Here is a 24,271-nt window from a genome sequence, read left to right as displayed (position 1 = left end):
TACTTGTCACGAGCGTCCTAGCCGTTCAAACGGATACTATGCTCAAATTAGTCCCGGTTCGTAACGCAATCGCACTAGTGGAAAACGGGCCTTTTGCACCGGTTGGTAAGGGCTATATGCACCGGATGCCCAACCGGTGCAAACAATTCGGTGCAAAAGACCCCCCCCCCTTTTGCACCGATTCAGTTACGAACCGGTGCTAAAGGGTGCACCACGTGGCGGCTGTCGGGCGTCCGAGCGGGAGGACCTTTAGCACCGGTCTGCCGCGGCAGAAAAACGCCCCAAAACGCTGCCGCGGTAGAACCCCGCTACTCCCATTTTTTTCGAATTATTTTCTACTCCCTCTTTTTTTTCTTTTTTTTCAGAATTTCTAATATTTTAGTTATTTCACAAGTTTAGTCTCTAACTACCCTTATCTCTAGTCCAATTACTTACTCGTGCACAAACTTCCCGCTCGGTCACCCATCCTCCCACTACTCTAGCACTAGCACGCTTAACTTCTAAGTTCCTTTCCATCCCGCATCTAAGTGCTTCGCGCGCATGTATGTGATAGTAGTATCATATCAATCCTATTAACATGTCGGTCGATGTCTGATGGCGTGTATTTCACACGTTCGTTGGGCAACCCCAAGAGGAAGGTATGATGCGCACAGCAGCAAGTTTTCCCTCAGAAAGAAACCAAGGTTTATCGAACCAGGAGGAGCCAAGAAGCACGTTGAAGGTTGATGGCGGCGGGATGTAGTGCGGCGCAACACCGGGGATTCGGCGCCAACGTGGAACCTGCACAACACAACCAAAGTACTTTGCCCCAACGAAACGGTGAGGTTGTCAATCTCACCGAGCTTGCTCGTAACAAAGGATTAACCGTATTGTGTGGAAGATGATTGTTTGCGAGAGAAAATAGTAAAACAAGTATTGCAGCAGATTTGTATTTCGGTATTAAAAGAATGGACCGGGGTCCACAGTTCACTAGAGGTGTCTCTCCCATAAGATAAAAGCATGTTGGGTGAACAAATTACGGTCGGGCAATTGACAAATAGAGAGGGCATAACAATGCACATACATGACATGATAAGTATAGTGAGATTTAATTGGGCATTACGACAAAGTACATAGACCGCCATCCAATCGCATCTATGCCTAAAAAGTCCACCTTCGAGGTTATCATCCGAACCCCTTCCAGTATTAAGTTGCAAAGCAACGGACAATTGCATTAAGTATGGTGCATAATGTAATCAACAACTACATCCTCGGACATAGCGCCAATGTTTTATCCCTAGTGGCAACAGACACAACACAACCTTAGGGGTTTCTGTCACTCCCCAGGTGTCAATGCGGGCATGAACCCACTATCGAGCATAAATACTCCCTCTTGGAGTTAAAAGTAAAAACTTGGCCAGAGCCTCTACTAGAAACGGAGAGCATGCAAGATCATAAACAACACATATGTAATAACTTGATAATTAACATGACATGGTATTCTCTATCCATCGGATCCCGACAAACACAACATAGAGTATTACGGATAGATGATCTTGATCATGTTAGGCAGCTCACAAGATCCAACAATGAAGCACAATGAGGAGAAGACAACCATCTAGCTACTGCTATGGACCCATAGTCCGAGGGGTGAACTACTCACTCATCACTCCGAGAGCGACCATGGCGGTGTAGAGTCCTCCGGGAGATGAATCCCCTCTCCGGCAGGGTGCCGGAGGAGATCTCCAGAATCCCCCGAGATGGGATCGGCGGCGGCGTCTCGGTAAGGTTTTCCGTATCGTGGTTTTTCGCATCGGGGGTTTCGCGACGGAGGCTTTAAGTAGGCGGAAGGGCGAGTCGGGGCCGGACGAGGGGGCCACACCATAGGGCGGCGCGGCCCCCCCGGGCCGCGCCGCCTTGTGGTGTCGCCACCTCGTGGCCCCACTTCGTGTGTTCTCCGGTCTTCCGGAAGCTCCGTGGAAAAATAGGCCCCGGGTTTTCGTTTCGTCCAATTCCGAGAATATTTCGTTACTAGGATTTACGAAACCAAAAACGACGAGAAAACGAGAACCGGCACTTCGGCATCTTGTTAATAGGTTAGTTCCAGAAAATGCACGAATACGACATAAAGTGTGCATAAAACATGTAGGTATCATCAATAATATGGCATAGAACATAAGAAATTATCGATACGTCGGAGACGTATCAAGCATCCCCAAGCTTAGTTATGCTCGTCCCGAGCAGGTAAAACGATAACAAAGATAATTTACTGAAGTGATATGCCATCATAACCTTGATCATACTATTTGTAAACATATGTAGTGAATGCAGCGATCAAAACAATGGTAATGACATGAGTAAACAAGTGAATCATAAAGCAAAGACTTTTCATGAATAGTACTTCAAGACAAGTATTAATAAGTCTTGCATAAGAGTTAACTCATAAAGCAATAAATCAAAGTAAAGGCATTGAAGCAACACAAAGGAAGATTAAGTTTCAGCGGTTGCTTTCAACTTGTAACATGTATATCTCATGGATAATTGTCAACATAGAGTAATATAACAAGTACAATATGCAAGTATGTAGGAATCAATGCACGAGTTCACACAAGTGTTTGCTTCTTGAGGTGGAGAGAGATAGGTGAAGCTGACTCAACATAAAAGTAAAAAGAATGGTCCTTCAAAGAGGAAAGCATCGATTGCTATATTTGTGCTAGAGCTTTTTATTTTGAAAACATGAAACAATTTTGTCAACGGTAGTAATAAAGCATATGAGTTATGAAAGTTATATCTTACAAGTTGCAAGTCTCATGCATAGTATACTAATAGTGCCCGCACCTTGTCCTAATTAACTTGGACTACCGGATCTTTGCAATGCACATGTTTTGACCAAGTGTCACAATGGGGTACCTCCATGCCGCTCTGTACAAAGGTCTAAGGAGAAAGCTCGCATTTTGGATTTCTCGCTTTTGATTATTCTCAACTTAGACATCCATACCGGGACAACATGGACAACAGATAATGGACTCCTCTTTAATGCATAAGCATGTGGCAACAATTATTATTCTCATATGAGATTGAGGATATATGTCCAAAGCTGAAACTTCCACCATGAATCATGGCTTTAGTTAGCGGCCCAAAGTTCTTCTCTAACAATATGCATGCTCCAACCATGAAGGTGGTAGATCTCTCTTACTTCGGACAAGACGGACATGCATAGCAACTCACATGATATCCAACAAAGAATAGTTGATGGCGTCCCCGAAGCATGGTTATCGCACAACAAGCAACTTAATAAGAGATAAAGTGCATAAGTACATATTCAATACCACAATAGTTTTTAAGCTATTTGTCCCATGAGCTATATATTGCAAAGGTGAATGATGGAATTTTAAAGGTAGCACTCAAGCAATTTACTTTGGAATGGCGGATAAATACCATGTAGTAGGTAGGTATGGTGGACACAAATGGCATAGTGGTTGGCTCAAGTGTTTGGGATGCATGAGAAGTATTCCCTCTCGATACAAGGTTTAGGCTAGCAAGGTTATTTGAAACAAACACAAGGATGAACGGTACAGCAAAACTCACATAAAAGTCATATGGTAAACATTATAAGACTCCATACCGTCTTCCTTGTTGTTCAAAACTCAATACTAGATGTTATCTAGACTCTAGAGAAACCAAATATGCAAACCAAATTAGCAAGCTCTAAGTATTTCTTCATTAATGGGTGCAAAGTATATGATGCAAGAGCTTAAACATGAGCACAACAATTGCCAAGTATCAAATTATCCAAGACATTTTAGAGTTACTACATGTATCATTTTCCAATTCCAACCATATAACAATTTAACGAAGATGAAACTTCGCCTTGAATACTATGAGTAGAGCCTAAGGACATATTTGTCCATATGCTACAGCGGAGCGTGTCTCTCTCCCATAAAGTGAATGCTAGGATCCATTTTATTCAAACAAAACAAAAATAAAAAAAAACCGACGCTCCAAGCAAAGTGCATAAGATGTGACGGAATAAAAATATAGTTTCAGGGGAGGAACCTGATAATGTTGTCGATGAAGAAGGGGATGCCTTGGGCATCCCCAAGCTTAGACGCTTGAGTCTTCTTAGAATATGCAGGGGTGAACCATTGGGGCATCCCCAAGCTTAGAGCTTTCACTCTCCTTGATCATATTGCATCATACTCCTCTCTTGATCCTTGAAAACTTCCTCCACACCAAACTCGAAACAACTCATTAGAGGGTTAGTGCATAATAAAAATTCACATGTTCAGAGGTGACACAATCATTCTTAACACTTCTGGACATTGCATAAAGCTACTGGACATTAATGGATCAAAGAAATTCATCCAACATAGCAAAAGAGGCAATGCGAAATAAAAGACAGAATCTGTCAAAACAGAACAGTCCGTAAAGATGGATTTTATTAGGACACCAGACTTGCTCAAACGTAAATGCTCAAATTGATTGAAAGTTGCGTACATATCTGAGGATCACTCACGTAAATTTTCTTAATTTTCTGAGTTTCCTACAGAGAATTAGACCCAGATTCGTGACAGCAAAGAAATCTGTTTCTGCGCAGTAATCCAAATCTAGTATTTACTTTACTATCAAAGACTTTACTTGGCACAACAAAACATGAAACTAAGATAAGGAGAGGTTGCTACAGTAGTAAACAACTTCCAAGACTCAAATATAAAACAAAAATACTGTAGTAAAAAAAAATGGGTTATCTCCCAAGAAGTTCTTTCTTTATAGCCATTAAGATGGGCTCAGCAGTTTTAATGATGCACTCGCAAGAAATAGTATTTGAAGCAAAAGAGAGCATCAAGAGGCAAATTCAAAACACATTTAAGTCTAAAATGCTTCCTATGCATAGGAATCTTGTAAATAAACAAGTTCATGAAGAGCAAAGTAACAAGCATAGGAAGATAAAACAAGTGTAGCTTCAAAAATTTCAGCACATAGGGAGGTGTTTTAGTAACATGAAAATTTCTACAACCATATTTTCCTCTCTCATAATAATTTTCAGTAGCATCATGAGCAAACTCAACAATGTAACTATCACATAAAGCATTCTTATCATGAGTCTCATGCATAAAATTATTACTCTTCACGTAAGCATAATCAATTTTATTAGTTGTAGTGGGAGCAAATTCAACAAAGTGGCTATCATCATATATAGGAGGCATATTGTAATCATAAAAGAAAATTTTCTCCTCAATGCTTGGGGTACTAAAAAGATCATGCTCATCAGAGCCAGCTTCCCCAAGCTTAGAATTTTCCATAGCATTAGCAACAATGATGTTCAAAGCATCCATAGTAATAACATTCCCATTAGCATGCATATAAAGTTCCATGTGTTTTTTAATTCTCTCTTCAAACACATCATGTCCTAATTCAAGATAAAGTTCATAAAGATCTCTCATATTTTTGTTGTTTTCCATTATGCTTAACTAGTGAAATAAAAACATGCATGATATTAAGTAAAGTAAAACAAGTAACTAATTTTTTTATTTTTGATATAGAGTGCAAGACAGTAAATAAAGTAAAGCTAGCAACTAATTTTTTTGTGTTTTGATATAAGTGCAGCAAACAAAGTAGTAAATAAAATAAAGCAAGACAAAAACAAAGTAAAGAGATTGAGAAGTGGAGACTCCCCTTGCGGCGTGTCTTGATCTCCCCGGCAACGGCGCCGGAAAAAGAGCTTGATGGCGTGTATTTCACACGTTCGTTGGGCAACCCCAAGAGGAAGGTATGATGCGCACGGCAGCAAGTTTTCCCTCGAGAAAGAAACCAAGGTTTATCGAACCGGGAGGAGCCAAGAAGCACGTTGAAGGTTGATGGCGGCGGGATGTAGTGCGGCGCAACACCGGGGATTCCGGCGCCAACGTGGAACCTGCACAACACAACCAAAGTACTTTGCCCCAACGAAACAGTGAGGTTGTCAATCTCACCGGCTTGCTGTAACAAAGGATTAACCGTATTGTGTGGAAGATGATTGTTTGCAGAGAAAATAGTAAAACAAGTATTGCAGACAGATTTGTATTTCGAGTATTAAAAGAATGGACCGGGGTCCACGAGTTCACTAGATGTGTCTCTCCCATAAGATAAAAGCATGTTGGGTGAACAAATTACAGTCGGGCAATTGACAAATAGAGAGGGCATACAATGCACATACATGACATGATAAGTATAGTGAGATTTAATTGGGCATTACGACAAAGTACATAGACCGCCATCCAACTGCATCTATGCCTAAAAAGTCCACCTTCGAGGTTATCATCCGAACCCCTTCCAGTATTAAGTTGCAAAGCAACGGACAATTGCATTAAGTATGGTGCGTAATGTAATCAACAACTACATCCTCGGACATAGCGCCAATGTTTTATCCCTAGTGGCAACAGACACAACACAACCTTAGGGGTTTCGTCACTCCCCAGGTGTCAATGCGAGGCATGAACCCACTATCGAGCATAAATACTCCCTCTTGGAGTTAAAAGTAAAAACTTGGCCAGAGCCTCTACTAGAAACGGAGAGCATGCAAGATCATAAACAACACATATGTAATAACTTGATAATTAACATGACATGGTATTCTCTATCCATCGGATCCCGACAAACACAACATAGAGTATTACGAGATAGATGATCTTGATCATGTTAGGCAGCTCACAAGATCCAACAATGAAGCACAATGAGGAGAAGACAACCATCTAGCTACTGCTATGGACCCATAGTCCAGGGGTGAACTACTCACTCATCACTCCGGAGGCGACCATGGCGGTGTAGAGTCCTCCGGGAGATGAATCCCCTCTCCGGCGAGGTGCCGGAGGAGATCTCCGAGAATCCCCCGAGATGGGATCGGCGGCGGCGGCGTCTCAGTAAGGTTTTCCGTATCGTGGTTTTTCGCATCAGGGGTTTCGCGACGGAGGCTTTAAGTAGGCGGAAGGGCAGAGTCGGGGGCCACACCATAGGGCGGCGCGGGCCCCCCCTGGGCCGCGCCGCCTTGTGGTGTCGCCACCTCGTGGCCCCACTTCGTGTGTTCTCCGGTCTTCTGGAAGCTCTGTGGAAAAATAGGCCCATGGGTTTTCGTTTCGTCCAATTCCGAGAATATTTCGTTACTAGGATTTCTGAAACCAAAAACAGCAGAAAACGAGAAGCGGCACTTCGGCATCTTGTTAATAGGTTAGTTCCAGAAAATGCACGAATATGACATAAAGTGTGCATAAAACATGTAGGTATCATCAATAATATGGCATAGAACATAAGAAATTATCGATACGTCGGAGACGTATCAATGTCATATTTCTTTATTGTTCGAATTTCAAATAATTATTTTAATAAACCAAAGTAATGTTGTACTAATAATCTTGAATAAATAAATAAACATTAACTTTACAATTTGTATTATTTTTAATTATTTTCAATTTTTCAATTTTTTAATTTTGTTTTGCCAAACCTAAAACCTAAAAATTTGAAAATCTTATAATTTGCTAAAAGTAATAGCAATCTTTATGCAGGATGCAATTATTAATTTTAATAAAAAAATAAAAAAATATATAAAATCCTAAATTTTTGGAAAAAAGCTAAAATCTTCCTGCTTTCATATTTTCATTTGGAATTTTGAGAATCTAAAAATTAGCTAACCGGGTAAACCCCTTTAGCACCGGTTCGTGCCAAATCCGGTGCAAAAGCTCTTTGGAGCAAAAAACCAAAGCCCTTGTTTCTACTAGTGTCGGAACTGATGGTCGGGAAACCTCCGAACGAAAGTCATGTTTTCTACTAGTGATAAAGCTTTATGTCCGGCTTTATAGATAAATCCATCATCACATAGCCATGTTACAACGAAAGTCACACACACTCACTCAAGTTCCATCCCTCCCCTATCATAAAGGACGCCAAAACAACTGCCTCCCCACCTCGCCCAATGCCTCTTTCAGAAGTGTTCGATCTTTCGGTCTAATTAGAACTCTCTTAGTATTGGACGTTTGAAAAAGGCATTAACAAGGTTATATGCATGCCTAAAGGAGAGAAATGGAGGAGGTGGATTTGCTCCTCTTTGGTTTGCTATTTATTATTTAGAATAATAGACATATGAGCGCACACATACTGATGTGGAAACGCACATGCCTCATTGGCAACCATCGTTGGTCACGCCAATAATTATTAATATTTCTGTTGTTAGGAAAACTAGCACATTGGCTGGTGTCCAAGGTGACTGAGAAGCAAATTGATACCTCAAGGATATTCATATTATGGAGAAGGAAGTAATTTTGGGCATCTCAAACATTATGCTACATTAGGCACTTGAGGGTTTTTTACGCAAAAAAGTATGCCATGAAAATTTAAAAAGGTTGGAATAAGAATGACAATGGGAATATGCGTTGGGTATAGAAATACCATACCGACACCCATATAGTCAACAGGTAGAAAGTTTTACCTACATTTGTACCCCATGGGTATTTAAATCTACCCACACATACACCTGACGGATACACACATGCCCATCGGGTACTAGGGTAGAGAAAAATGTACACAATTTATTCATAATTTTACATTCACCGATAGCACATTTGACAAACAAAATTAAGTATCTCAACTCAATAACACGTAGTTGTGTATATGCCAATTATAAAAATTTAGAAATCACAATAACATACTCATAACTCAACAAGATAGATGAGCACACGACATTCTGATAAATTGATGACAACTTAACATAGGTTCACAAACTCAATAACCTGGTTGTTTAGTTGCATATGTCCATATACCAATATAAATGAGTAGGATATGGATATACCCACGGGTGCAAGGCTATACTCGTGTCTTATCTGTGACTTCATGAGTAGGGTATGAGTAGTATTCATAGATATAAATGTATGTTCATATCATGTTCATTTGGGTACGATACACGCGGGTAAAATCATCATCCTTAGAGCTGTATCACAAATGCGGGTAGTATTATTAAAAATATTGTGCACGCATTATTATTAGTTTGCCATTGTTGAAATAACCATATTGGCGACACTATGTGCCAGTTTGTACGAGGCATTAGATTAGTACATGCTAATAGGTCGCGAGCTAGCCTTATGTTTGTAGGTGTTCTTGGTTCAATATGGAAGGCTAATATTCGGATTATAAGTCTTTGGCTGTCTTAGACTTTCCGAAAGATCGGGATCAACTCAAGTGGGATGAATAGGAGATTGAACAGGTTTAATTAAAAATTGTGATGTTCATAAAGTTGCTGCTACTTGTTGCCCAAACAGAAAATGGATATAATTTTAGAAACCAAATAGGTAGAGATAAAGTGTTGCAAACACAAGATTTATCCTCGAAATTTAGATAGTTGGCGCTATCTCACGTTTTCGCGTTGGAAAAGGCTCGAACTGAAAGTTCATGATCACTTAGACCCACTTTTTCTTTATTGAGCCATGGCCACAATCCATGCTTAATCACTAGGTAAATCTTCACACCTAGTAGGCGATCTCCAACTTCACGAAGTCTTGGCTCTTTCACAAAAATCACCATGAAGATTTCTAACTAGGTGCACTTCTTCAAAAATGTAACAACACATGCTAGCACTTGGATCTTGAAGTAGTTGCAAGATCAACATGTAAGTTCTGTTAAAGCACCATAGAACTCAAAAGATTTGAGTGGAATGTATGCAATAGCTTCAAAGAATAGGAAGGTTAATCCGGACAAGGTGTTTCTGCACCCAGGTGCTTACACACCCTTTATTTGAAATGCATATTAAACATATTTACAAATGTCAAAAAAATATAAACAAAAAAATTTCGTGTATACCTTGACATGTGACATGCTCACAAAGTTATTTCAGCAAAAATTGACATGTTTTATGCCCTATGCAAAAAAGATAAATTTTTATGCTAAAATAGTCTATTTCTCGAGGCATTATTTGTGTTTTTTTTACACAAGGTACAAAAATTATCGGTTTTATGCGAAACTTTACGTGCACACATAGAATATGTCCTTCTACATGCTAAAAAAAATTCCTAAATTTTTTATGTTTTTGAAATATATTTTATACACACCGAGTGCATATGCACCCTGAATCAGTTTTGGTTTTCCTTGTTAATCCTATATAGTTTGACCTTATAGTCCGCGAGATTTCAATGTTGCATTGATGATCTAATGATCTATGCACCTGTTGTGGTTGTTTCGTAACAAAAGCTGTTGCAGCCCTCATGCCATATATACAAATTTGTAGCAATCTAATGGTTGTGATAGAAGGACAATTTGATCACCGCTCACCCGTTAGAAAGCCCATGGGCGACTCATATCGATGAGACAACCCATTTTTTAAAGAGAAACTCAAGTTGCACCTTTCATAGCGAGTCACACTTTTCTGAATAGGCTGAAAGGCTTCAAAGAACACGGTGGATTAGGAGATAGGCTGATTATTTTCCTAACGTATTTAGGCCTAACCTATCTCAAGGTGAAACAATCTTGATAGGCTGATTATTTTTTCTAATGCATTTAGGCCTAACCTGTCTTAAAGTGAAACAATCTTGATTCCCATGAGTACACATTTCATGTTGGGAACACCAAATGAGCCATTTCTTTTTTCCAAAACTTCAAAAAAAGAAAATTTAAAAACATATTTGGAAAAATCGTTACCAACTAACTTGGGTTACAGTAGTGTAGTCGACACATGGTCTTTGGCTGGTTTTTGAGGGGCGTTTCTCAAATTTCAATGAATATGTGAAGCTCACCCTTTGATTTTTCTTTTGAAGGAAGGTTGTTGATATGTTTTTTTTCTCAAATTTTGTGAATACAAGCAAAGCTTATTTTAGGGACTGTCTAATCTTCATCTAGCTGATTTTGCAATTCAGCATAAGTCACATTTCTCCCTTTAAATAGTAGGGATTCATTTACTCATTCAATCCCTCCTCGCTTCAATCCTCATTCCGGCCAGTCCAGAAATTTTAAAAGTCAAACTGTCCATTCTAGTTAGTTCGGTTTTTTCATGGTTTTTTTTTCCAATCGTCATTAACCCCAGCTACCGATCATTTGAGCTGGGATTTTTGCGCACATGGACTGAAAATAGCCCGTTACTGTTACATCAACCTTGTTTGAACCTTATACACATATAAATAGGGAAAGTGGGTCTTCTATTTCTTGGCATTGTTCTATCAATTCCACGTCAGTATCTCTCTCTTTTCCTCCTCACGCAAAGATGCCTGGAACAAGCGACAACTGCACAAAGGAATTGATACCGGGATCAGAAAGAAAAACGAGAGAGAAAGATCCGCATAAGAAGAAATAGATCCACATAATGGATCCACGATGGAGGGGAATGGAGAAACCTAAAACAAAATGAAGATGTAGCAGATGGGCAAACCTTTGGACCTCACACACTCTTGCACAGGGGCTGTGCTCCGGTGTCCCCCCTTGGCGAACGACGTTCACGTGGTAAACGTGCGTTTGGTTCGTGACCAGAAAATATGGATGATCTCATCCCAAAAGCCGAATATTTCTGAGAAAGGTTGGACCATATGATCCGTGAATTTCATAACTAATCTCACTAACCGCCTGAGAATCCATGGCCGTCGACGCGACTCCGACACCTGCCACCGTCGTATGTGTGGCTCCCCAGCTCAGCGGCGGCCACCATGTCACGGCAAGCAGTGGGCTTGCTTTTCCGCGTGGCTCCCCAGCTCGACATCGGCAGCCTCCAGGGCGCGGTAAGCGGCGGGCTTGATTTTCAACGTGGCTCCCTAACTCGACGGCGGCGGCCTCCATGGCGTGGCGAGCAACGAGCTTTCTACGTCTGCGCCACACCCAGTCGAAGAAACGGCCTCACTAAGTATGCGCGGGTAGTGACCTTGCTAGGCACGGGTATGCGGCCGCCCGCTAGGTCCGGCCTCCACCACAAAGGGAAAAGGACCCGTTAATTACATATTATTAACCGGTATGTTAATGGCATATTTATATTTTTCTATTAATCGTTAATTAAACATATTTTATCCCATCCCATCCCGTACATGTTTGTCCATGAACCAAACACACATGTTAAGTCAACCCACGAAGGGGTATCAGCAGATCCTAGCCGTCTAAATAGAACAAAGTTTAGAGGAGGGGGACACCGGAGCAATAGCCCTTGCACAGGCATGTTACCCCTTCTCCTTCTCCTTTCCACTACCTCTCTCTTCTTGATCAATCATGTACCTCTCCCATTTGTCTTGATCTGCAAAGAAATGCTCAATGGTATTAGCAAGTATAGAAGAAAAAAAAAACACCCTTCAGTGTAAGGAAACCCCTAGCCCAAGCATGTTAGCTTTCATAAGCACAACATCAGGTTAAAGAGATTGCGGAATAGGCTACCTAATGAAAAACGGGCAGGTAGCCATGAACTAAACTCCATTGGATACTAATATCACTAAGAAGACTGAAACCTATTTACAAACAAAAATAAAGTGAGGTAACTGGAGAAATATATGAGAAACTGAAAACTGCATTACAGAGTGCGGATGACTCTGCAATTAGCGCTGCTCAGTCTTGAGAGTAACCAATAAACAGAGAGTAACATGGTGGTGTGGCGTACACGTGATGACCGATATATATCAACTTCTTCAACAGTCAAGCCTGAACCGATGAGGCAAAAACATGCTTGACAGCGCAAGCTGCTTCCACTGATACAGAGTATACATTTAAGTGGATGTGTAGTACATCATGCTTGTGAGCAAAAAAAGAGAGAGCTAGGATCCCGGTCATACAGAATTTCTAATTGCAAGCAGTTTACCTATTAGCGCAGTGCACGACTAAATCTTTAAAGACACGAAGAAGAATTACCACTGAATAATGAAAGAAACCGGTAAAAATAAGAAATAAGCAAATAAGGACTGATACCGAGAAGAATGAGGAAATACGAGCAAGAAGGTCAGAACTAATACTAAGAATGAAGAAAGAATCAAAGAAACAAGACACATAGAAAGGACATAACACAAATAAGGACTGAAAAATGAAGAACTGAGCAGAATGAGGAAATAAGAGAAAGAAGGACACAGAAACTAAGGTAAATGAAAAAGACTGAGCAAAGAGACTGCAATAATGAAGAAAAACTGAAGAAGTTGAAACAACTAATACTAAGACTGAAGAAAGAATCAAAGAAACAAGAAAAGGAGTGAAAGAGAAAGAATGACGGAGATTAAAAAGGAAATAGCACAAATAAGGTCTAAAGAATGAAGAAAATGGACAGAATGAGAAAATAAGAGAAAGGACAGAGATAAAAAAAAAGGACATAACACAAATAAAAAGGAAGACTGGGAAAATAAGAAAATGAGAAAATGAAGACAGAGAAAACAAAAATGAGATCACTAAGAATAATGAAATAATAAAAAGACTGAGAAAAAAGAATAATGAAATGATCAGCCACGATGACACCGACTTCGGAAAGAGACCTATTTCAGAAGCCAGCGACGTGATCAGCATGCTAGTAGGCAAATGCTACTTGCAAGCACCAAGAAATTGGAGTAGCACTGATCGTGTCCAAACTTGATGCACATTAGAAGCTCTATGATGCATATAGTCACCAAACGGCAACAAAAAGACCCCACCTTTTTAATGGGTTTCATGAAATCATTTATCGCATAAGACAGGCTACTTTTAGCAAGAGTGCCTTCATCCATCTGTGCATATGTAAGAACGGGTAGCTAACTTGTATTGGGTAAGAATGTCATTGTGAACTTCTAATCTGATATTATGCATAGTTCACATGCAACTAATGTCTAGCAGAAAATAGCTAGCCATCATTTAGCATGTGAAGAGTAATACAATTCAAAAGGCAGAGTGTATGAGTGTACAATAAAATCTAAAAATTTTGATCTTAAAAACACAATGACGCTGACAAGAATACAGAGGAAATCGTCCAAATTATGTGAAAAAATATGAAGTATGTGAAGTTTAAACCTCGTTAGTTAAAAAGTATACATGTCCTGCAAGAATGTATTGTATTCGTGGATGGTTGGTATCGGAAGCAACCACCAAAGGACTAATATGTAGACAACCAAGGGATACTAAGGAGGAATCCAATGGCATAACTTAAGAAAGAAGGTGTATAATTTCATAGTCATGAAAAATTACACACAAGCTTAGCAATTGGATGAATCTCCAAGGACAAAGCAGAGGGGACCGCTCATATTTGTCCCACTATGCTGGTGTGAAAAAGATGAAATAGGTGAAGTCATGAAGAAGAATACTCGCAACATCAATATCTAGAATAAAAACTGCCACTTTATAAAGACCGAATAATATACTAATCCTTTTTTTTGTGAAACAACAATATACTAATTCAAACAGAGAAATAAGATAGGTATAACACACAAACACCACAATGTAACCTGAAATAAAGAGGTAATTAAATGAGTTAATAAAGATGTAGATACAAGGTGAGAATGACTGATAGGAATTAACTGAGGTGATGTTCATCTACTGACCGTCCTACATTTGAACAGGGATAGTAGTCACATGTTGGAATCTTATTTTTCTCAATGAAGTGCTTGCAATCATGCGGGTGCATACTGACCTTCAGGTGCACTGGTGTTGTCGGTGCGAACACGAGTGATGGCCACACTTTGGTATCTCCGTGGTTATTGCTTATCCATGTATGCTTAGCCTGTGATTCAGTCACCAGAACCTGCGAACAATCGAGAAGCTTGATCTGAAGAACTTAACAACATCTAGAGATATATGACCTTCACCACTGAAACAAAGCATGCCAAGCAGTTGAATCGATATTGGACGAGGAAAAACAACTTGAATAAATTGAGGCACGAGACATTGGAATGGACGAGTGATGTTTGACAAACTTAAACTTATGCTTTAGCTGACAAGAGGCACTAAGGAACAAAGAAAACTAACACCTAGACAGACTGAGAAAATCATGTATTTATTATGAAAATAAATTATAAAATGATGTAAGAACTAAGGTGAAGGACACTGCCAACCCAGGTCTACATAAAACTGTTTCACATTCCGTAAGCCAAAGAAAATTGTTTTACATTCCATAAATTGCATAAAATTGATAAAATAACACAAATGCCAACCCAGTTCTACTCATAGGTAAAATATAAATTATAAAATGATGTTTAAATTCCCTAAAGCTGGATAAAATTGATAAACAACACATAAGCGACCCAGGTCTGCTCATAGGTAAATAGAAATGATAAAATGATGTTTTCCATTCTGTAAAGCTGGATAAAACTGTTAAAAACACATTAGCGACCCAGGTCTGCTCATAGGTAAATAAGCTTGTAAACTATATACATATGCACAAGAAAACACATTATTTCATTAAAAAAAATAGTGTGAAAACAACCAGAGGCTGATGCAAACAACCAGCGCGGCAACAACAAATGTAAACCATCGATAATTGATACATGTACCACTCTTTATAAATTCATCGAGGCGCCTCACACTTGACTAGCACGACATTAAAATAGTACAGTAATAAATTAGAGCTACAAACTCCACTTCCAACAGCAAGAACAACTCAATGTCTGCCTGTGTACTGCATGTCAAACCAGAGTTCGGTCAGTGAAGTGTGGTAGCTGCTCGTGGAAAGCGTGAATCGAAGCGCATGAGAAGCATACAAAAAATGACTAAATGAGACGCCCCGACAACAGATACCGGCGTTGCGAGACAATGAGAGATAGAGGGGACGAATCGAGAAACATACCCAACCAGCCGACGGCGCTAGCTCCTCCCGGCTCTCAAATCCGGTGGTCTGCCCGATAGCAGCTTTGCCATGGAAGAGCCTGCCACGGCCTCAGCCCCCTACTCTCTCCGGTGACAGATCTTCCACTCGTACTTGCTCCAGTCGCAGATCCTCCCAGCTCCTTGCTCCGGTGGTGTTCCTTGGTGCCACCTCCGTCGTGGGAGAGTTCACGCCTCCGCCTAGGCGCCTGCCTCTCTCTCCCTTACAGAGACGCAAGGAAGGGGAATGAGAAAAGGCAGAGAGAAAAGGAAACCAGGTTTAACTGAACCAAAACTTAAAAAACCGGGCCAACTTACAAAACCGGGGCCATACAGGTGCGAGGAAGACCACGCGAGAAGATTCACGCCACCGATCCGAATGAGCGGCCAGCGATATGACTTGAGACGAATTGAGATTTCAGCTAGCTGAAAAATAGGAAAAGTGTTATTTTATCTACTTTTGAAGAAAGATGGTTTAGGATGTTAACATATGTTCTGATTACTTTATGGAAAATGATGCAATGCCCCCGGGGGATCGGCCTCCTCCATCCCCCGCTTTCCTGGCTTGACGCGTGTCCCGAGCGTGGTGGAAAAAAAAATACCCAGCCTTATCATCCTGTGCCCAACCTTCACGCGCTGCTGCCTCTCAGCCGCTCGCCGGCCGCCTCCTGAGCCACGCGCCAACGCCTTCCGGCCGCTCGCCGGCGCCGCCTCCCGTTCCGCGCGCCGCCGCCTCCCAGCTTCTCGTCGGCGCCGCCTCCCGTCCATGCGCCGCCGCCTCCCGTTCCACGCGCCGCCGCCTCCCAGCTGCTTGCCGGCGCCGCCTCCCGGCCGCTCGCCGGCGCCGCCTCCCGTGCCACGCGCCGCCGCCTCGTCAGAGCCTCCTCTTAAGCCGCGCGCTGCAGGATCCCAGTGGCTTGATCCCAGTGAGGCGGTCGACCTGCAGCATGCCGGCAGCGAGCGTGAGGGTCTCCGCCTCGTAGGTGTTGGCGGCGCAACGGCGACGGGCTGGGCCGGCGGCACCAACGGGACGGGATGAGCCGGCGGCGAGCGTAGACCTCATTTCGTCCTCAAGTGCGGCGACCTCGCCACGAGTTTCTCCACCCATCCTTGCCATGGCCTGCCCGAAGCCGCCTCCATCTCGCGCTCCTCTGCTTTGTTAGGAGTTTTTGCTGTCTTAGGCCTGCAGCGTTGCTACCTGCAGAGGCCGATTTTGCTATTTAAGGTGTCCGGCATTGCTACCGATGGAGGGTAGATTTTTGCTATGGGCGGAGGCCTACTTTTGCTACCCTAGGCATAGGATGTTGCTACTAGAGGCTTCTAACGTTGCTGTCCTAGGCGGACGGAGTTGCTGCAACCTCGGACGGCACTGTTGCCAGCTGCAGGTGAGGTCTCCGTTGATGTTTTAGAGGATTTGCAACATGTGAATAAAAAAATTGCTACAATTAATTTGCGGTTTTGCTACATCTGCGTAATATGTTTGCTACGTGGTCTCCGGCGAGCCCAGCTTTTTTATTTTCTTTTCTGAACGAACCGTTTTTTGCTTCAGTCATTTGCTGCCGGAGGTGGTTTTTTGCTGCCGGAGATTTTTTTTGCTACATGCAAATCTAACCGTTAAAATGGTTGATCCGACGGCTGGGGACCCGGGGCTGGGGAATCAGATCCCCCGGGGACGCCCAGCAGTTTCCTTACTTTATCCTTCATGGAAAGTATGGAACGCAGATAACTGGATGTAAAAAATGAAGAATAAAATAGAGTTGTTCTATAAAAACAGCTTGAGTTTCACTAAGCACGTTGATAACAGAACATGGGACTTCTGCTACGAGTATTGCTACGAGTACAAAAACACCGGCACAACCGCAAGAAGAGCCACTGCCCCAGAACGATAAACCATCATACACTGGACAATGAGGACTACCGTCGATAACAGACACTCACACTGCAGACTCGAAATTTATTAAGCAGACGACTTTGCTAAGAAGACTCTGTCCTACTCTCTACAGATGTCATCTCCATGACGCGGGCGCGCGCACACGAACGTCTAGCCGGAGATCTGGATGGACTTGACGTCGGGCTTCTTGGCCTCCTCCTTGGGCACGGTGACGGTGAGCACGCCGTTCTCCATGGCGGCCTTGACCTGGTCCACCTTGGCGTTGTCGGGGAGCCTGAACCTGCGCATGAACTTGCCGCTGCTGCGCTCCACCCGGTGCCAGGTGTCCGTCTTCTCCTCCTGCTCCTTGCTCCGCTCGCCGCTGATCTGGAGCACGTTGCCGTCCTGCACCTCCACCTTGACCTCCTCCTTCTTCAGCCCCGGCACGTCCGCCTTCAACACGTGCGCCTCGGGGGTCTCCTTCCAGTCGATGCGCGCGCCCGCGAAGGCCGCCGTCTCAGAGGAGGAGGAGGCGCGCGGGACGAGGCTGCCGAAGGGGAAGCCGTCGAAGGGGTCCGAGAAGGCGAAGGAGAAGGGGTCGAACCCGGTGCCGCGGGGGATCAGCGACATTGCCGGTCGATTCGGTGGTGATTAGCGAGGATTTGGCTGGTGTTTCTTGCTGGAAGCGGAAGGGCGATCGGTTGATGGGTCTGTTGCTTTCTTCAGACTTGCTTTGGTGATCTCCGCCGGTGAGGAAGGTGGAGAATTTATAGTGGATGGGAACGAACGATAGAGTGCTTCTGGAGAATTCTGTCCTCTTCACGAAAAGACTCGACAACACTGAACTTGGTCCGTGTCGAGATAACACCTGAAACTTCTTTTCAGTCGGTAGAATTCTAGCAGCTTCTGGAGAAGGCTTGACACTGACGAGAGCGTGCTAAATTGGGCCCTATGCTCCGGTCGACATTTTAGTACGTAGATGTAGCAGCTTCTGGAGTATCTTGTGTGTGGTTTGCAGATACCATCGGCCTCTTGGGAGCAAATTCCTGCAATCCTGCTGCGACTCAACAGAAACGGCACTGGAGAATACGCCAGGTAGCTCAAACGGAAATCTTTACCACCGGAGACTCTGAACCTGGAGCCAGAACATACTCTTCCATTGCATTCTTGCCCAGCTCAACAAGACATCTAGACAAGTTCATGGGTGTATTGGCGGATGGTGGCTGAGTAAAACTAAACTTACTGTGATTAATATGCTCCTTTAGTTTCATCAATTAAGTGAGAGATAAGATGCTTGCTGGCAGAGATGTGCTGACGGTGTTTGGAAAGGCTACAGGGCTGCACACAAATTTTGAGAAAATTTTCATCGGGGCATCTCCAACGGGCGACGAGCATCCGTTTGCGTCCGCCGTAACCGAAAATACGTCTGGAATCTGCTCCAGCAGAGCGACGCAAAGTGATCGGGCCGTCCGCGGCGACGCAAACCTGGTCTAAATATGCGCCAGGTTTGCGTCTCCGCGGACGCTGCGCGGTCGCGCGGAGCGTCCTCCTTTTCTTACTCGGCCCCGCATGTTAGGAACAGCGAAATCGAGCGCTTCGATTTGCTTATTTTTCCCTTTCTTTGCTGCTCTAGTGTGACGCCACCGCCCCAACCCCACCCGCTGCCGTCCCGCCGCACCGCCGCAGTACTCGCCGTCGGCTCGGTTCTCGCCGCGCGGGAGAGCAGGATCGTAGTCAGGGTAGGCTCCGGCGTGCACCTGTCACCTGTTTTGGGGCCAAACTTTGCCGGTTGCGCCACCCGTCCTCGCCGCCCACGACCTGTTCGGTCAATTGCGCCGGTAGGTTTCTTACTCGTGTTTTCGGCGCTATGTTGCGCGGCCATTTATTCGCAGTTCGTACCCACGCAAATGGACATGTGGCAGATGTTGGACAAGTTTCGCTCGAGGTGGTTGACTCCTCTTCCGACGAGGAGTCCGATCAGTCGACGCAGACATTGGCTACTGTTGCGGCCTCCATCCTCCACAAGTACAATTGAAACCAGGCGCCGGTGCACCGGGGCTCTATCAAGGGCCGCTCAAAAAACCTGCCGCGCAACAGAGTGGAAGGGCACCTCCGGCTTCACAAGGACTACTTCCACCGCACCGACCCGGTGTTCAAGGAAAAAATGTTCCGGCGCCGGTACATGATGTCAAGGGACCTGTTCATGGTCATTCTACGGGGTGTCAGAAACTACGACCCCTACTTCCAATGTAGGCCCGATGCAACAGGTGCGTTAGGCTTCACCTCCTACCAAAAATGCTCCGCAGCTATTCGCATGCTATCATATGGAATGGTTGCTGATATATTCGATGAGTATCTTCGAATGAATGAGAGCACCTGCCTTCAGTCTATGTACAGGTTTTGCCGAGTCATGATTGCCGTGTTCGGACATCATTGCTGTAGGGAGCCAACTGTTGAGGATACAAGACGGCTGTTGCCTATCAACGAGTCTAGATGATTCACAGGAATGATTGGCAGCATAGATTGCATGCACTGGGGGTGAAAGAACTGTCCATTTCGATGGCAGGGTCAGTACATCGGGCATGCGAAGGGACGGACTGTCATTTTTGAAGCTGTCATATATCATTGTGGATTTGGCATTCATTCTTTGGCATGGCCGGTTCCAACAATGACATCAATGTGTTGCACCGATCACCGGTTTTCAACAGGCTTATGCAAGACAAAGCTCCCCGGGTGAGCTACGAGGTCAATGAAAATGCATATGACAAGCCATATTATCTTGCCGATGGTATCTACCCTGACTGGGCCACACTGGTGAAGACTGTTCGTAATCCAAACTCGGTGAAGACGAGGAGGTTTGCCAAGATGCAAGAGGCTTACAGGAAAGATGTGGAGCGAGGATTTTGTGTGCTCCAAGCTTGGTGGGAATTGTCCGTCACCCGGCAAGAACATGGTCGGTGAAGACCATGCATGAGGTGATGACATGCTACGTGATCATGCACAACATGATCGTTGAGAACGAGCGTCCTGATGACCACAATGAGAACCACTGGGATTTCCAAGATGAGCTGGTTGCGCCAATCCCTTGAGCTTTATCTTGGGAGGACTATCTGCATATGAATGTAGAAGTCACTGACGAGACCGTGTGCAAACGCCTGTAGACGAATCTGATTGAGCATCATCGGGCATTGGATGGTCATGAAGACAATGCCTAGAGGAATACCATCTTATTTTCATGTAGACTTTTTAAAATTTTGATATAATAACTATGACTTTGTTGAAACTGTTTATTTTGTTGTTTTCGAACATCCTAATTCATGCCGACGCGGAAATGCGTCGGATCGCTGGAGGCACCCAGATAAAAACGATCATTTTCGCATCCGCGGGATGACGCAAACGGACACACGCGGATAATTTAAGCATCCGATTTACGTCGTTCCGTTGGAGATGCCCTCACGACCCTTCGTCCTGACATTGCAAGCACCACAAGTTGTTTCGGCTGCCAGATTTCCGGCTTTCCTTGTAAATATCTAGACATGTCCTTATCTGGCATAAGGTTTAGAAAGGTGGATCTCCAAAATGATGCTTTCGGTAAGCTGTGCGCCAGATTAAAATCTTGGATGCATCTGCATTTGCCACTTGACGACCTGCTAAAAGAACTCTAGCAGATGCCTCAAACAGCAAACCGTCAATACGCGTTTACGGGTTGGGAAAACACGATATAGGACCAGACACCGTAAAACAAGATACAATACTAAAAGAGCCTATTTGGGAATCTTTTAACAAAAAAGTCAACTTTTTTTTTCATATCTTCTAACCCACAAGCCTCTCGGCTGGCTGCCCGCCCGACCGCTCGCCCCACGCCGCTGATGCTCGGCAGCGTGCTGCCGCCGCCTGCTCGCCCCGCGCCGCCGCTGCTCGGCCAGCGGACAATTCCGGTGAGCTCCGTTCAGTTTTGTCAATCTCCAGTGGAGTTACGTACGAATTTCGCCGGAATTTGGCCGGACTCCGTTGAGTCTATCGCGAGAATGTGGTTGCACGAGGTGTTGCCGGTGACCGGATACAGGTTAGCCTGTAAAATACCCTCCGAAACTTCACAGATACAGATCACGGGCTCGTATATAGATTGGTCTGCAAAAAGATTTTTACGAGTTTAACCTTTTTGAGGTGTCTGATCTAGGCAAAAAATGGTCCAAACCCTCAAACCATGCTCCAAATTTAAATGTTTAACCAATTTGTGCTGTCTACTAGAGTTGCTCTAATCCTAGTTCAGCATGTGCTTTCAGCAATGGCAATGTTGCAATTTTTTTCTTCAAAATTGGGCCGTACCTCAACCTTTGCATCAATTTTTACACATGACCTTATTAATTTATTAAAAAGTTCAGGAATTCCAAAGTTTACATCATGGACCTGAGAGGGTTGAAACAAGTATCAACCATCTTAAAATGAAAAGCAACAAATAGCTATCGCGCCTACTAGTATGATGCCACCTAGTAGCCCGGAAATAAAAGTTCTGAGCAACCGTTATCAGAAGATTGTATTCAGTATCCATAGCTTCCCGTTGGTCCTTCGGGAGAAGGTAGGCCCATTGCTCAATCCCGTGTGTAGCTCGGCAAATAATCTGCAAAAAAATTGTTCCCTTCTACCGGTTAAAAACATAATCATTTTTGGAGGTTCAAATAGACCAACATAAAGTAGAAACACCAATTCATATCCTGGCTTTGTCTTTCTTATCAACATCATTCAATCAATTATCAAACATATTAGTAATATTTGCAGAAGGTAGAATATTATAAGCAAAATAGATCATGCGCCAAATAATTTGGGCACAAAGACAAGAAAGAAAAAGGAGTTGCACTGTTTCTAATAAATCACAAAAGCAGCATTTTTTACACCCATTCCAGTTATGCTTAGTAAGATTATCCTTACTTACTAAGCAGCATTTTACTATTTAGAAACCACATGAAAACCTTGATCGTTAGAGGAATTATTAGCTTCCACAAATACTTACGGAAAAAACTAGTATGTCCATTCATTAGGTCAAGATACATAGATTTTACTATGAAGATTCTAGATTTAGTAAGTTTCCAAACAAATTTATCCAGATCATTATTTAAATGAAACGATATTAATTAAGCACTGACATAAATGAATCCATTGATTCCATTTGTGACCATTTAAGGCCCGCCTAAAACTTATGTTCAACAGCGTTTGTGCTACAGGTGCAAACAATACATTTTTCGCTGAACAATGTTGTATAGTGACAAAATTGTTGCACCAAGGAAGCATCTCCAAGCCAAACATCTTCCCAAAAAAAGAACAGAAGAGCCTCCCACTTTGAAAAAAACCATAGTAAAAAAATCATTTTAAACACGCATTAGGCCCTTCCAAATTGTAGAGTTTGTGGTACAGCTGGGCATGGGCAGCCCGGCCCGGACGGCCCGGCCCGATTCAGCCCGAAAATCCCGGGCCGGGCCGGGTCAGGCTTGCATGTCGGGCCGGGTTCGGACCTGATTTCTGAGCCCGAACGTCAGGCCGGGCCGGGCTCGGGCTTGCAGGAAACGTGGTTTACGCCTAGTTCGGGCCGGGCCGGGCTTTTCTATGTTCGGGCCGGGTTCGGGCCCGATTTGTAAGCCCGAAGGTCGGGCTGAGCCGGGCTTGGGTCTGGGAATTTAGGTTAGGGCTTTTTCGGGCCTGGCCCGAAACCCGGCCCGGCCCAAGGAATGCCCAGGTGTAGTTTGTGGGCACTACAAAAAAAAGTTGCCATGGACGAAGAATTTTAAGTCCGGTCATGATTGTTGATGCACCATCTCCGTGATTTTTGCTCTTTCCGTCGTGCATCTCAAAACTAATTTTTCTCGTTTTTGAGGCCATCTAGCACCACGAAATCGTGAAAAATGTCGTCCATGGTGGGCCGAGACGTGGTGCATGATGAATTCTCGGGTGCGTCAGCCAAGTCAACGAAAATCCGCAACCCCGGGTTGTAGGGCCTAGATGGCAGCATCTCTAGCACTACTTTTTTTCGATCGCGCCATCTCGTTCACGTTCTTCGATCGAGCCGTTTACGCTGCTGGCTCGTGAGTCCCGCATGTCATCCCCTCCGAACGATAATTAGTTCCTTTCTTGGATATTTTTTAACCATGATTCCTGCCTACTTGACTTTTTTTTCGATCTACTGCCGCCTTCGAAATGTTGAGGCCGCTGCTGCAAAATGGGACCCATATGTCAGCCTCTCTGAACTATAAACGTTTCCTTTCTTAGATTATTTTTTGGCACCTGATATTTGACTACATGGATTTTTCTTTGGATCCCATGTTTCGGGAACTCTCTATCGATTTTTCTCCACTGTGACCCATCAGCGGGGTGTCTCAACATCGCACCTTTCTTATGGTTTTCTTTGAGCCATCACAGCGACCTAACATGATTTTTATTTCTGAACAAACGTTTCAACTGTGATATTATAGGAGCATACCAGAACACCTTGGCAGGAACCCTCTTCCTAGGGTGCTCGCCCTCAACATCACCATGGTCACCTCATCTGATCTTATACCGCAATACAGTGCATACCAAGCATGCATCCAAATTCTTGTAATCCTCGCCGCGGTAGAGGATGCAGTCATTAGGGCATGCATGTATCTTTTGCATGTCTAATCCTTGAGGGCAGACAACATTTTTTTTGCTTCGTACCTA

General features: G+C 43.6%; 1 protein-coding gene across 1 annotated transcript; it reads right to left on the bottom strand.

Moving 5' to 3' along the window:
* Nucleotides 1–17,745: 17,745 nt before the first annotated feature.
* On the bottom strand, nucleotides 17,746–18,211 carry LOC124698551 (17.9 kDa class I heat shock protein-like). Its single transcript, XM_047231036.1, has one exon. It carries the CDS (start codon nucleotides 18,209–18,211, stop codon nucleotides 17,753–17,755), a length of 459 nt encoding a protein of 152 aa, XP_047086992.1. The 3' UTR covers nucleotides 17,746–17,752.
* Nucleotides 18,212–24,271: the final 6,060 nt, after the last annotated feature.

This window comes from Lolium rigidum, chromosome 3 (assembly GCF_022539505.1).
Source record: "Lolium rigidum isolate FL_2022 chromosome 3, APGP_CSIRO_Lrig_0.1, whole genome shotgun sequence".
NCBI lineage: Eukaryota > Viridiplantae > Streptophyta > Magnoliopsida > Poales > Poaceae > Lolium > Lolium rigidum.
This window is presented reverse-complemented; position numbering and strand designations above follow the sequence as displayed.